Here is a 14,819-nt window from a genome sequence, read left to right on the forward strand (position 1 = left end):
CAGAGAAATTTTCAGATAACATACATATAATGCCAATGTTACTTCATAATGTAATGTAATATTTTTCAAATATTTGACATTACATCGCAAAGATCAGTCTTTCAGACCTAACACACAAGCACAAAAGCAGTAGTAAACTTGTTTATCTTACATGTAAGGGAAAAGCACATTCTGTCCGCCCGCACCAGCTGTTATATTTACACTTTTGTCTTAACAACTCGTGTAAATATCACATCCAGCGCTACAGCACACAACCCGCCCCAATCCAACAAATAAGACATACAAATATCTTTATGTATTATTAGTACAAGCACAGTATAATACATCTACATTCATATAATGCCTGTTTCGGGCAAGTTTCATAAATGCTAAAAAAAAAAAATAAAAAATATTACTAATTGAAATAACTAGTTGACAATAAGTATGCATATTGATATTTGCTCTATAGAACATATTTAACTAACAAACATTTTTGTATGTCCATTACTTAAATATATATTGTACACATCATTTGTATATAGTAAGACGGACAAATATCCTTTATTAGGTCAATGCATCAACATTTATATAATGCCTGTTATGAGCGAGTTTCATATATTCTAATTGTAATATAAAATTGTCATAACAAGTATACATACATATATATATATTTTTTTATGTTCCATAAAACATATCTGATTAAACTTATTTTTCTTTATTTAATATTATACACACTACTATAGAGTAAACGTTCAACATTTGTTTTACTTATCATTGTAGATTTATAATTCTAAATTACCCTATATCAATCTGTTACTGTCTATATACATGCAACGCTATCAAAGACTCTAATTTTCTTAGCATTGTATATTAGCTTACATTATTACTATATAAATTAGCAGAACGAATCATAAATGCCTTGTATACATACACACTTAACTTTGTCAATAAAACTTCATTATCAGATGTAATTAGTTGAATAAATTTACACATATTGGGTCTATATCTATAAAAGCTAGGAATATAAATGTTTCTTATATCTGTATATGCTTGGCACTGTAACACAAAATGAAATTCATCTTCTAACACTTGGCATATGCTACATTTTCGCTGCTCTAAAGGAATCGCAGTTGGCCAAGACCAATATAGACCAAGTATTTCGGTCTGTTGTATTTGTTTATATGTAGACCAAGTATTTCGGCCTGTTGTATTTCTGGATATATAGACCAAGTATTTCGGTCTGTTGTATTTGTTTATATGTAGACCAAGTATTTCGGTCTGTTGTATTTGTTTATATGTAGACCAAGTATTTCGGTCTGTTGTATTTGTTTATATGTAGACCATGTATAATCACCATTATGAAGACCGGTTTTAACATTTATTCTAGTGTATATTAATGTATTTAAAATTTCACTTGATATATGATTAGTATTTACCCTTCAATATATTGACACAAAATTTTCTATAACAGCCAGACCTAGTAATCCTGTATGTAGGTTATCAAATAATTTGAAACAATTGTTCACCATCAGGTCACATTTTATATAGTGTAATCTGTACTTCACACCATACTTAAAAATAAGATTGTAAAGTAATAGATAGAATTATTTATTTCACATTTGCAGGTCTGGCATGTAATTATGTTTGACTAAAAACTTATTGTCAAATAAATTATGAGTGTGCATCTAAAATCAGTGATTGTAGACATCTATTTATTATTGACAGATGTTGTATGTGCACAATGTAAGAAGCCAGCAAGTGAAGCAGGTACTCTTAAAAGATGTGGACAATGTCATGTGACCTTATACTGTAGTAAAGAATGTCAGATAGCTCACTGGAAACAAGGAGATCACAAAAATAAATGTGAAGGTACACTTACCTGTCTTTATATGTTTTAGTTTAGAATTTCGATTAATTTATTTTCCCATCTGAGTATTTGTGTTAAGGATAGATGATTGTAATAATTTGTCCATTCTTTATCTGCTTATAAAAGGTATTATGTCCATGGTATAAAATTGTGTTGTCATATAGTAATAAAACTGTAATACCCTTTGTCCCTGCATTTGTTGGCCAAATATTATTATAAATAGTGACATTTAAATTAATGTTTGTGCAACCAATTTTTTCATTAATTTTAGAATGCAGTTGATGGTCATTGGTATAAGTGTTTATCCAAGTAGTAAGTAAATAATAGACCTTTTTTTATGTTTTTTAATTGAACTGGGCCATGATAATTGCGTTGGGTCATGAAGGTCACAGTGTAAAGTTTTATGTTTGCTCATGCAATTTATTATTAACTTCTCTTTCATACTATTTGGGAGTACTAAACTTTTAGGTTGAGTTAAGGTAACTTTGACTGGATTTAGTGGACATCAATGCCAAGGTCACTGGTGCTAAAATAGATATTTACAATCTTGTTCATATAAACCAATATCCATTGCAGTAAATTGAGAAATATGTGTGTTCAAGGAGCATCCATTGTCTTTTATAATATATTTGTTTAATCAACTGATCTTGGTTTTTTTGTTACACTTGCAACATTATGATAAGTTCTAGAGGTTTGACCCTTTAAATGACCAAGGAAGATGTTCGTATAACTAGGACCACAAGGAGGAGTGGTAATGGTCAAAATTACTTTGTTTTGTTATTCTTCTTGTTTTTTTTTTTGTTTTTTTTGTTTTTTTGTTTTTTTTGTAAACTTTATTCCGAATCTGGAAACCTTTAGAGAAAATGTTCTATATGTACCCTTGTCTCTACATAGTGTAACATTGCCCTGGAGTCATTATGATCTTCCAGAACAGGTAATTCATCTTAGAAGTTAGATTTGTAGGATCTGTGAGTAGACCTCTACTTGTATGTGAAATTTTGGTTAATGTTGTGAGATGCTAAAAATAGTTGTTGTTTTTTTTTCCTCCATAGATTATTTCACAGACATAAATTATGGATATTGATAATGTTTATTGAGATGAGCTACTAGAACTTTTTACTTGCGTTTGTAATGGATCACTTATGATAATTAAGTAACAATTTGTTGGATTTCAGGATTTGTGATAGCTAGACCAGTACTTAAGAATAAAGATGGGCCAGACCTTTTCATGACCAGCTTCTATCATGTTATGGGTTCGCAGAAAAAAAACGTGAAAATTTTCAACCGCAGATCAGGAGAGTCTGCAGAAAAGATGGAGTTTCTAAGGAACAAAAGATTTATTGTAAAAGTTCAAGTACCACTAAGTAGGTGAAAGTTTAGAAATGAATCATTAAACAGTGATACATATAGAAAATATATGGTTGATGTCAGGATGGAGAAGGTTTATCCAGTGAGCGAGAAAGTGTATCTTGGCGAGCTTTAGCGGGCCAAGATTCACTTCCGCAGCGAACCGGATAAACCTTCTCCATCCCGACATCAACCATGTATTTGATTTTTCCTGATTTTTATCATGATTTTAGAATAATTAAATGGTTTCATTCTTCTTTTCCTCGATAACATAGCATCTATATATGCAGTTTTGTTTTGCTGCTAAACATGTGACGTCATCATGTGACGTAATAACTGGAGATAGATAAGTTTATCTGGCAAGGCTTTATCCAGCTGATGTTATAGACAGTAGCAGGATAAATAGAATTATATGCCACAAGGTACAAAGGGAGAGGTTTAACAAGCTCCCTAGAATAAGGCTTTAATTGAAAATTTGTAAAAAAAAACTGCATTTCAGACAAATTCAAAATATGTACCACATTTCTTTGAACAACATCAAGTAAACCACAAGGTCAATAATATACTTTCTAGGAATGATACTTTGTTGATCTTTTTAGCTCACCTGTCACAAAGTGACAGGGTGAGCTTTTGTGATCGCTTTTCGTCCGGCGTCCGGCCGTTGTCCGTCCGTCCGTAAACTTTTACTTTAAATGACATCTCATAAACCACTGAGCCAATTTCATCCAAACTTCACAGGAATGTTCCTTTGGTGGTCACCTTTAAAAATTGTTCAAAGAATTTAATTCCATGCAGAACTCTGGTTGCCATGGCAACCGAAAGAAAAAACTTTAAATATCTTCTTCTAAAAAACCCAAAGAGCTAGACCCAGGGGGTCATTGCTTTTCTCTATAAGCATATAGTAAAAACTTAAAAAATCTTTTAAAGAACCCAAAGAGCTAGAGCCAAGATATTTAGCATGAAACATGTTCTTATGGATGTCTACCAAGTTTGTTCAAATTAGAGCCCTGGGGTCAAAATTGGCCCCGCCCCGGGGGTCATTGATTTTCCTTATATGTGTATAGCAAAAACTTAAATAATCTTCTTTGAAAAAAACCAAATAGCTAGAGTTTAGATACTAAGCATGAAACATCTTCTAGTGAGTGTCTACCAAGTTTGTTCAAATAAAAGCCCTGGGGTCAAAATTGGCCCTGCCTGGGGGGTCATTCATTTTCCTTATATGTGTATAACAAAAACTTAAAAAATCTTCTTTGAAAAAACTCAAATAGCTAGAGTTTAGATATTAAGCACGAAGCATCTTCTAGTGAGTGTCTACAAAGTTTGTTCAAATAAAAGTCCCTGGCAAAATTGGCCCCGCCCCGGGGGACATTGATTTTCCTTATATGTGTATAGCAAAAAACTTAAAAATCTTCTTTGAAAAAACCCGAATAGCTAGAGTTCAGATATTAAGCATGAAACATTTTCTAGTAAGTGTCTACAAAGATTGTTCAAATAAAAGCCATTGGGTCAAAACTGGCCCTGTCCCAGGTGTGTCATTGTTTTTAAGTATATGTGTAAGGAAAAAACTTGACCAGCTAGACCTTAGATGTTTAGCATGAAACATCTTCTAATGGGTGTCTACCAAGTTTGTTCAAATAAAAGCCCTGGGGTTTAAACTGGGCCCGCTCCGGGGGCCTATATACAGGTGAGCGACTTCAGGGCCATCATGGCCCTCTTGTTTTAAAGTTATTCAAAAACATATATTCCCTGCAGATGTTGTGTTGTAGTAATCACTTATGAGTTATACATAACTAAATCAGTATTGTTATGTTTACTTTTCTTGTATACACTGATATTTTACACTGGTATTAACCATGTTGTAGGTGGTTTTGCTATGCAAGGTGGAGATATGATGGTCTATAATGCTGATAGAACATGTGAGGGATTTATACATAGCACAGAAAAAGGTGAGATATGTAAGGGATTTTTATGATAGCATAGGATAAGGTGAGAAATGTGAGGGATTTACATGATAGCACAGGAAAAGGTGAGAAATGTGAGGGATTTACATAATAGCACAGGAAAAGGTGAGATATATATGAGGGATTTACATGATATCATAGGAAAAGGTTAGATATATGAGGGATTTATATGAAAGAACAGGAAAAGGTGAGATATGTGAGGGATTTACATGATAGCACAGAAAAAGGTGAGATATATGAGGGATTTACATGATAGCACAGGAAAAGGTGAGGTATGTGAGGGATTTACATGATATCACAGGAAAAGGTTAGATATGTGAGGGATTTATATGAAAGCACAGGAAAAGGTGAGATATGTGAGGGATGTACATGATAGCACAGAAAAAGGTGAGATATGTGAGGGTACATGATAGCACAGAAAAAGGTGAGATATGTGAGGGATTTACATGATAGCACAGGAGAAGGTGAGGTATGTGAGGGATTGACATGATAGCACAGGGTAAGGTGAGATATGTGAGGGATTTACATGATAACACAGGAAATGGTGAGAAATGTGAGGGATTTACATGATAGCACTGGAAAAAGGTAAGAAATGTGAGGGATTTACATGATAGCGTAGGAAAAGATAAGAAATGTGAGGGATTTACATGATAGCACACAAAAAGGTGATATATTTGAGGGATTTACATGATAGCACAGGAAAAGGTGAGATACTTGAATTTGTTATTCTCATAAAAAATGGTTAAAAAGGTCTTGAAAACCTGTTTAAAAATGAAAAAGAATGACAGAGTGCTTTGTTTAAAGTTGAAAGTTTTCTACAAAAGATCCCATTCTTTTCAGTACCAACATCAATAAAAATGTTTGCTTAATCATATTGTAAAATATAACATAATCTGTTGTTAAAAGTGAGAAGCTGCTGTAGTCAAAGTAAAGTCTTACAATATTTTGTCATTATGACTGAGTTACTTGCAGAGAAGAGATATATGTGCTACAAAAAGGGCTTGAATTTGGGCATTGAATGTCTTTATGAACCCTACTTTAGAAAAGACCTGATCTTGAATGTCATGTGACATAGAATGCACAAATTGAAGTCTTTAAAATGCTTGATTAAAGTGACATTATGCCCATTTTTTCATTGTCAAATTGACTTTGATTGACTATATATTTGAATAAACTGGTCGTTATAATGGTGATTGACCATCACATGATATTTGAAAATGTGTAGGGTAAAAAATAAATCTACCTAAGTATATAAAAAGACTGCCCCAATCTTTTTAGCTCACCTGTCACAAAGTGACAGGGTGAGCTTTTGTGATCGCTTTTCGTCCGGCGTCCGTCCGTCGTCCGTCCGTCCGTAAACTTTTACTTTAAATGACATCTCCTCATAAACCACTAAGCCAATTTCATCCAAACTTCACAGGAATGTTCCTTTGGTGGTCACCTTTAAAAATTGTTCAAAGAATTTAATTCCATGCAGAATTCTGGTTGCCATGGCAACCGAAAGAAAAAACTTTAAATATCTTCTTTTAAAAAACCCTAAGAGCTAGAGCTTAGATATTTGGCATGGAACATCTTCTAGTGAGTGTCTACCAAGTTTGTTCAAAAAAAATCCCTGGGGTCAAAATTGGCCCCGCCCCAGGGGGTCATTGATTTTCCCTATATGCATATAGTAAAAACTTAAAAATTCTTCTTTTAAAGAACCCAAAGAGCTAGAGCTAAGATATTCAGCATGAAACATCTTCTAATGAGTGTGTACCAAGTTTGTTCAAATAAAAGCCCTGGGGTCAAAATTGGCCCCGCCCCAGGGGGTCATTGATTTTCCCTATATGCATATAGTAAAAACTTACAAAATCTTCTTTGAAAGAACTCAAAGAGCTAGAGCTAAGATATTCAGCATGAAACATCTTCTAATGAGTGTCTACCAAGTTTGTTCAAATAAAAGCCCTGGGGTCAAAATTGGCCCCGCCCCAGGGGGTCATTGATTTTCCCTATATGCATATAGTAAAAACTTAAAAATTCTTCTTTTAAAGAACCCAAAGAGCTAGAGCTAAGATATTCAGCATGAAACATCTTCTAATGAGTGTGTACCAAGTTTGTTCAAATAAAAGCCCTGGGGTCAAAATTGGCCCCACCCCAGGGGGTCATTGATTTTCCCTATATGCATATAGTAAAAACTTACAAAATCTTCTTTGAAAGAACTCAAAGAGCTAGAGCTAAGATATTCAGCAGGAAACATCTTCTAATGTGTGTCTACTTAGTTTGTTCAAATAAAAGCCCTTGGGTCAAAATTGGCCCCGCCCAGGGGGTCATTGATTTTCCTTATATGTGTATAGCAAAAACTTAAATAATCTTCTTTGAAAAAACCCAAATAGCTAGAGTTTAGATATTAAGCATGAAACATCTTCTAGTGAGTGTCTACCAAGTTTGTTCAAATAAAATCCCTGGGGTCAAAATTGGCCCCGCCCCAGGGGGTCATTGATTTTCCCTATATGCATATAGTAAAAACTTAAAAATTCTTCTTTTAAAGAACCCAAAGAGCTAGAGCTAAGATATTCAGCATGAAACATCTTCTAATGAGTGTGTACCAAGTTTGTTCAAATAAAAGCCCTGGGGTCAAAATTGGCCCCGCCCCAGGGGGTCATTGATTTTCCCTATATGCATATAGTAAAAACTTAAAAATTCTTCTTTTAAAGAACCGAAAGAGCTAGAGCTAAGATATTCAGCAGGAAACATCTTCTAATGAGTGTCTACCAAGTTTGTTCAAATAAAAGCCCTGGGGTCAAAATTGGCCCCGCCCCGGGGGTCTTGATTTTCCCTATATGCATATAGTAAAAACTTAAAAATTCTTCTTTTAAAGAACCCAAAGAGCTAGAGCTAAGATATTCAGCATGAAACATCTTCTAATGAGTGTGTACCAAGTTTGTTCAAATAAAAGCCCTGGGGTCAAAAATGGCCCCGCCCCAGGGGGTCATTGATTTTCCCTATATGCATATAGTAAAAACTTACAAAATCTTCTTTGAAAGAACTCAAAGAGCTAGAGCTAAGATATTCAGCAGGAAACATCTTCTAATGTGTGTCTACTTAGTTTGTTCAAATAAAAGCCCTTGGGTCAAAATTGGCCCCGCCCAGGGGGTCATTGATTTTCCTTATATGTGTATAGCAAAAACTTAAATAATCTTCTTTGAAAAAACCCAAATAGCTAGAGTTTAGATATTAAACATGAAACATCTTCTAGTGAGTGTCTACAAAGTTTGTTCAAATAATAGTCCTGTGGTCAAAATTGGCCCCGCCCCGGGGGGTCTTGATTTTCCCTATATATGCATATAGTAACAAACTTAAAAAGTCTTCTTAGAAAAAACCCAAATAGCTAGAGTTAGATATTAAGCTTGAAACATCTTCTAATAAGTGTCTACAAAGTTTGTTCAAATAAAAGCCCCGGGGTCAAAACTGGCCCCGCCCCAGGGGTGTCACTGTTTTTAACTATATGTGTGTAGTAAAAACTTACAAAATCTTCTTTTAAAAAACCCAATGAACTAGAGCTTACAGGGGGATGAGATCATTGTTTTTCATTACATGTGTGTAGTAAAAGCTTAACATTGTGAAACATCTTCTAATGAGTGTCTTCCAAGTTTGTTCAAATAAAAGCCCTGGGGTTTAAACTGGCCCTGCTCCGGGGCCTATATACAGGTGAGCGACCTCAGGGCCATCATGGCCCTCTTATTATAAATTGAAAGCTACAGATACATTCGGACGGATAATTTCACTCATTTCACAGGGCCTAGTGAGTTATTTATCATTCATGTGGAGTAAATTGGAAACTTGAAAGGACTTAATAGAAAATATTAACTTATTTTGACTTTCACCTGTTCAGTCTATATCTACCCATGGATGGGCATAATGTCACTTTAAGGTTTTGCTGTCAGGTCTATATCTCATATACAACAAATGTTATTCACTTGAAATGCTTGAAAAATTCTTAGGATTCTAATTATAGGTCCATATCTGAATTTTACAACTATATTCAAGTCTAAAGAATTATACTACTTCGGTCTTTTGAATTACATATTCCTAGACAAGTTTTTGCATACAAGTTCTATCTCTACAACTACTAGAGATGTTCATTGTAAACTTTATCCATGTCTTTAAAATGTGAATTTAGGTTATTATACCCCCGCACAACAAAGTTGTAATGGAGGTATACTGGAATCAGATTGTCCGTCCTGCCGTCCGGCTGTCCGTCGGTTTTTCTTGTCCGCCCAATAACTTTAGATTCCTTTGACCCTTAGTCTTCATATTTGGCATGGAGGTTAGTCATGATTAGTAGATGACCTGTATTGATTTTGAGGTCACCAGGTCAAAGGTCAAGGTCACGGGGGCCTTTACTTCAAAAAGCTTGTCAGCCCAATAACTTAAGATTCCTTTGACCTACAGTTTTCATATTTGGCATGGAGGCTAGTCATGATTAGTAGATGACCCCTATTGATTTTGAGGTCAAAGGTCAAGGTCACAGGGGCCTTGACTTCAAAAAGCTTGTCTGCCAAATAACTTAAGATTGCTTTGACCCATAGTCTTCATATTTGGCATTGAGGTTAGTCATGATTAGTAAATGACCCCTATTGACTATGAGGTCACCAGGTCAAAGGTCAAGGTCACAGGGGTCTTGACTTCAAAAAGCTTGTCCCCTCAATAAATTAAGATTCCTTTGACCCACAGTTCTTATATTTGGCATGGAGGTTAGTCATGATTAGTAGATGACCCCTATTGACTTTGAGGTCACCAGGTCAAAGGTCAAGGTTACAGGGGCCTTGACTTCAAAAAGCTTGTCCGCTCAATAAATTAAGACATGATTAGTAGATGACCCCTATTGACTTTGAGGTCACCAGGTCAAAGTTCAACGTCACAGGGGCCTTGACTTCTAAAAGCTTGTCTGCGCAATTACTTAAGATTCCTTTGACCCACAGTCTTCATATTTGGCATGGAGGTTAGTCATGATTAGTAGATGACCTCTATTGACTTTGAGGTCACCTGGTCAAAGGTCAAGGTCACAGGGGCCTTGACTTCAAAAAGCTTGTCCGCCCAATAACTTAAGATTCCTTTGACCCACAGTCTTCATATTTGGCATGGAGGTTAGTCATGATTAGTAGATGACCCCTATTGATTTTGAGGTTACCAGGTCAAAGGTCAAGGTCACAGGGGCCTTGACTTCAAAAAGCTTGTCCGCCCAATAACTTTGGATTCCTTTGACGCACAGTCTTCATATTTGGCATGAAGGTTAGTCATGATTAGTAGATGACCCCTATTGACTTTGAGGTCACCATGTCAAAGGTCAAGGTCACAGGGGCCTTGACTATAAAAAGATTGTCTGCCCAATAACTTGAGATTCCTTTGGCCCACAGTCTTCATATTTGGAATGGAGGTTAGTCATGATTAGTAGATGACCCCTTTTGATTTTTAGGTCACTGGATCAAAGGTCAAGGTCACAGGGACTTTGACTTCAAAAAGCTTGTCCACAAATTAACTTAAGATTCCTTTGACCCACAGTCTTCATATTTGGCATGGATGTTGATCATGACCATAAGGTGACCCCTATTGATTTTGAGGTCACTGGGTCAAAGGTCAAGGTCACAGGGACCTTGACAAACAAAGCTTTTCTTCTCAATTGCTAAAGAATGCCTGTCCGCAGTGTATTGATTTTGACATTTTCACATTTGAAGCATGTAGATTACATAACTTAGCAATGCACTGGCTAAGTAACCTCAGATTTGGCAGGGAGGTTGTCCTTGAGCTCTAAATGGCCACTGTTGATTCTGACAAAGTGGTATGCGGGGGTATTCACGCCATGATAGTGGCAGTTCTAGTTATCCAAGACCCATAACCCAAGTATTGAATGATTTTGCCTTCTGAATTTAGAAAATATCTGTTGGACCTTTTGTTTACTATCAAGCACTTAGAATATTTGTTCTTGCATAGCAGACTGGCGTTTCTGTGAGTTTAACCTATGCCGGAAATTTCATCTGGCATGGGGGTGCCAGATGAGTCGTGTGCCAAACAACAACATCACTTTAGTGCATTTTATGAATGAACAGCGTTAAAATGACATCATTTTAGAAGGCAACTATGTGCTAAGGATGACATCATTTGGCTGTTGTAATTTAAGTTTAAAAATTCATACACTATTCTAAGAAAATAGTTATGGATGAAATGACATTAATTTCAATGACCAAATACATTATTGAGGTAAACCATTTTAAATATGAAATAATATGGCAGAATATGCAAGAAAAAATATCTGACATGTTTGCAGTTCGGATAGGAATATCCATCCCTCAGGAACCCGCCCATGGGCGGTAACTCGGCAAAACTAGTTACGGTCAAATGGGAGTGGCCCCTTTGGGACAGATATTCCGATCTAAACGGCAACATATGACAGATATTATTAAGAATGTTGTCAGACTAATGCCTCTGATTTATCTTTAAAGTTGAAGGAAAACAAGATAAGAATTTTGTCAAACATTAATATATTTATCTGTGAATTACAGGATACAAGCCTCTTGCTGCCAGGATCAGAAAAGAAGGATTTAAGGGAATTAAAGCATTTTTCTGGGCAGAGTTAGGTGATAAAAGTGATGGAACATTCAAAGTGTTCCCAGGAAAAACGGCACCATACCAGGACTGGTAATTGTTATCATGGTCAATCACATCAACATCTCGTTCATTATGACGTACTTTTTTACATTGAATAGAATATGATGTTACTTTAACAGTTACATGTTGTTAAAAATTTTGTATTGTTTATTATTCAAAGGTGCAGTAATGTATACCTTCACCTAATGTTTAAACTTAAGCTATTTGTATAGGAGATTTGATACCCTAGTGTCAATAGTAAATTATCCTACTGTATAAGTGAATATTTATATGTTACAAAAGTTTTGCAAATGTGTGCGTGTGGAAATATTTGCGAAAATAGGATTTATTGAATTTGATACTGTTGTTGTGGTATCATTAATTAAGCAGGTACATGTTAAAAATATGCTGCTATTGTATTCTATTCCATTGTTTAATACCTTTATTATTTATATATAATTGATGTAAGTTTGATAAAGGACATGATCACACATTTCTTTGCCATATTTTGAAACCTTCTTTATTTATATTAATACCCTATTGTGTTATTTACATATTTATTGTTTCATCAATACATTTATGATTTGTTAAGACCAAAATTAAACAAACAAACAATGAGAAAATTAATCTCAGTATGCGAAGATTAAAACATATTCATGTAAGATGCTGTATGAAAACATGTGTTCAAATGATAAAAGAAAGTCTGCCTAAACAGAAATACTTTTTGCACAATCAAATATTTGCGAATAATTTCAATAAACAACGCAAAATTAACCACGTAAACAGTATATCACTTATTTTCTCTAAACTATAGCTAGAATGACTTATCCACAGATAAATCATCAGCATACTTTATCACTAGTATTATACATGTATATAGTTTGATTATCTTATTTCAAAATTGGTGAAATGAATTAGAAATACCTTTATAAACAACTTCTGCTCATCAGCAAGCCTTCTCTGTTACATTCTTGGATGGTAATCTTTATAGTTTGTTTTAAATACATTTAATGAGCAAATTTTTTTGTTGGACCGGATCCTAGGTTAAAAAGAAATTGATAAAGCATGACATGCATGAAGTTCTTCCAAATGTGTTCAAGTGGTTGCATTCCCTTGCATTCCTTGGTCACAGCAACTACAAGTGCCATCTTAACAAATCTTTTTTCTCTGAAACTATAAGGCCCATATCTAAGATATTTGTTGGGTTTCAAATTCTAATAATCATCACTACAGAGTTTTTTCCAAATCATGACTCTGAGGTCTAAATTTGCTCAACTGTGGGAACTGTTGATTTTGCATACTTACATAAGAAAATACTTTGTTAATCGTTTTTTCTCAAAGGACACTAACAATTGTCTAATAACCTATTTAGTTTGTTCAAATTATGACCCTGTTGTCCAAATTGTTCCTGTTGTGGGTGTCATTTGATTTTGCATAGACTTGTATAGCAAACGAGCTTCAACTAAAATTGTATGTGCAGAATACACAATGACCATGCTTAGATACTTGGTATGTATCTTTGTCTGGGGACCTTTACAAAAGTTATATAGTCATGCAGCAACTCTCTGCCAGTGGGCCCTTTTCAGAAATAATTTTCTGATTTTTTAAAAAATGATTCAGAGGAATACAATGTTGAAACAAAGTTTGCAGGTTTAATGACAGAATCAGTTGGGAAAAGATTATGGAAAGTCGAGAGCGACTTAACTCATGACAAAATGTTTTCCATGTGGGGCTTTATACATTTCATAGAATGAAAGAATATTTTCAGTATTAAAAAAAATGAAAATGAAATATCAACCAGAATAAGGAGTTTATTAGAATTTTCAGACATGAATTTGTCTAAAAGTGGTAGAAAACAAAAATCCATTGAAAGGAAGGAATTCTGTTTAATGGTAACAAAGATGATAGTGTATAACAGGGTTGTGATTGTAATATATTTTCAATATTATGTAAATATTTTCACTATGGTGCTGTTAAAAAGGTGTTATTTGTTATTCATTATACATGTATATTTTTGAACAGTATTATGTTATCATGTATTATAAAATATGCAATATTTTGAACATGTTCTGAAGGTGCTGACAGTTTTTTTTATGTTCTTAGTTGTTGAATTTTGTTTGTTTGTTTGTTCTTATTTTGCATTGGAATCTCATTCTTAGTTGTTACTCATCTTTATATTTATGTAAATTTAGTTTCATATTGTTACACAAGAACAAGGCATTAGTATTAAGTGTTCAAACAGATGTTTTATCATATTCTAGTCACACATTTTCATATTTTTGTAATAAAATCTTTCACTTGTTATCATTTATGAAAGTTAGGATTTATGTAGTGAAGAATATAATATATAGTACCAAATTTTGTTCTATTTTTGTGATACAGTGCAATTGCCATTTGTGACACATGCGATTGCCATTTGTGATATATGTGTGATTATCATTTGTGACACACGTTGTGACACACATGCGATTTCCATTTGTGACGACCATGCAATTGCCATTTGTGACACACATGCAATTGCCATTTGTGATACACATCACACAGTTTCATCTATTAACAAGTTCATTATGTTTGTAAAGCTAAAGATATGCTTCATGTAGTGTTCATACTATCACAAAATATTTCTTGTGAAATGTATAAAAGGGTATACTGACTTTCTGGTAGGCTTATAGATTCATTAAAGAACTTTCAGGTTAACCGATATCGGTACAGCTATATGCATTGTTTAAAGGTATCACCTGCGAAGAATATCTTTTCTTTTTACAAGAATACTTTCAAGCTCTTTGGAGCAAACTTCAAATAAATTTAGTATGAACCTATTGTACTTTATTGAATGACAGAATGACAACATTAAAAATTCAAATATTGTTTATATACTTTTATTTGAAATAAATGACTTTATTATGTCTGTTATTAATGTTTGTTATTATTGAATTTGTTTAAAGGTAACTTTGCTTCTCTCTGTTTCAATAGATGTAAATCATGAGAAGACTTTACCCAAATCGAACATCAGTGTATACGTAACTTCTTAATTCCGGAAA

The 14,819-nt window shown here is 34.2% G+C and overlaps 1 protein-coding gene and 1 long non-coding RNA gene across 3 annotated transcripts in view; both read left to right on the forward strand.

Annotated features, from left to right (window-relative positions):
• The window catches only part of LOC132749572 (uncharacterized), a 24,329-nt gene extending 9,842 nt beyond the window's left edge, over window positions 1–14,487 (forward strand). For both annotated transcript variants that reach the window (XM_060739385.1, XM_060739386.1), the window contains exons 7-10: window positions 1,705–1,848; window positions 3,022–3,210; window positions 5,056–5,139; window positions 11,694–14,487. In XM_060739385.1, coding sequence (XP_060595368.1) covers window positions 1,705–1,848; window positions 3,022–3,210; window positions 5,056–5,139; window positions 11,694–11,833 — 557 coding nt within the window. In that variant the 3' untranslated portion in view covers window positions 11,834–14,487. The remainder of the gene's footprint in view (window positions 1–1,704; window positions 1,849–3,021; window positions 3,211–5,055; window positions 5,140–11,693) is intronic.
• Window positions 5,149–7,221, forward strand: LOC132749573 (uncharacterized). Its single transcript, XR_009628437.1, has 2 exons — window positions 5,149–6,587; window positions 6,696–7,221. It is a non-coding gene; the product is annotated as an uncharacterized LOC132749573 (long non-coding RNA).
• Window positions 14,488–14,819: the final 332 nt, after the last annotated feature.

Source organism: Ruditapes philippinarum, unplaced genomic scaffold (assembly GCF_026571515.1).
Source record: "Ruditapes philippinarum isolate M1 unplaced genomic scaffold, ASM2657151v2 ctg2301_1_1_1_1, whole genome shotgun sequence".
Taxonomy (NCBI): Eukaryota; Metazoa; Mollusca; class Bivalvia; order Venerida; family Veneridae; genus Ruditapes; species Ruditapes philippinarum.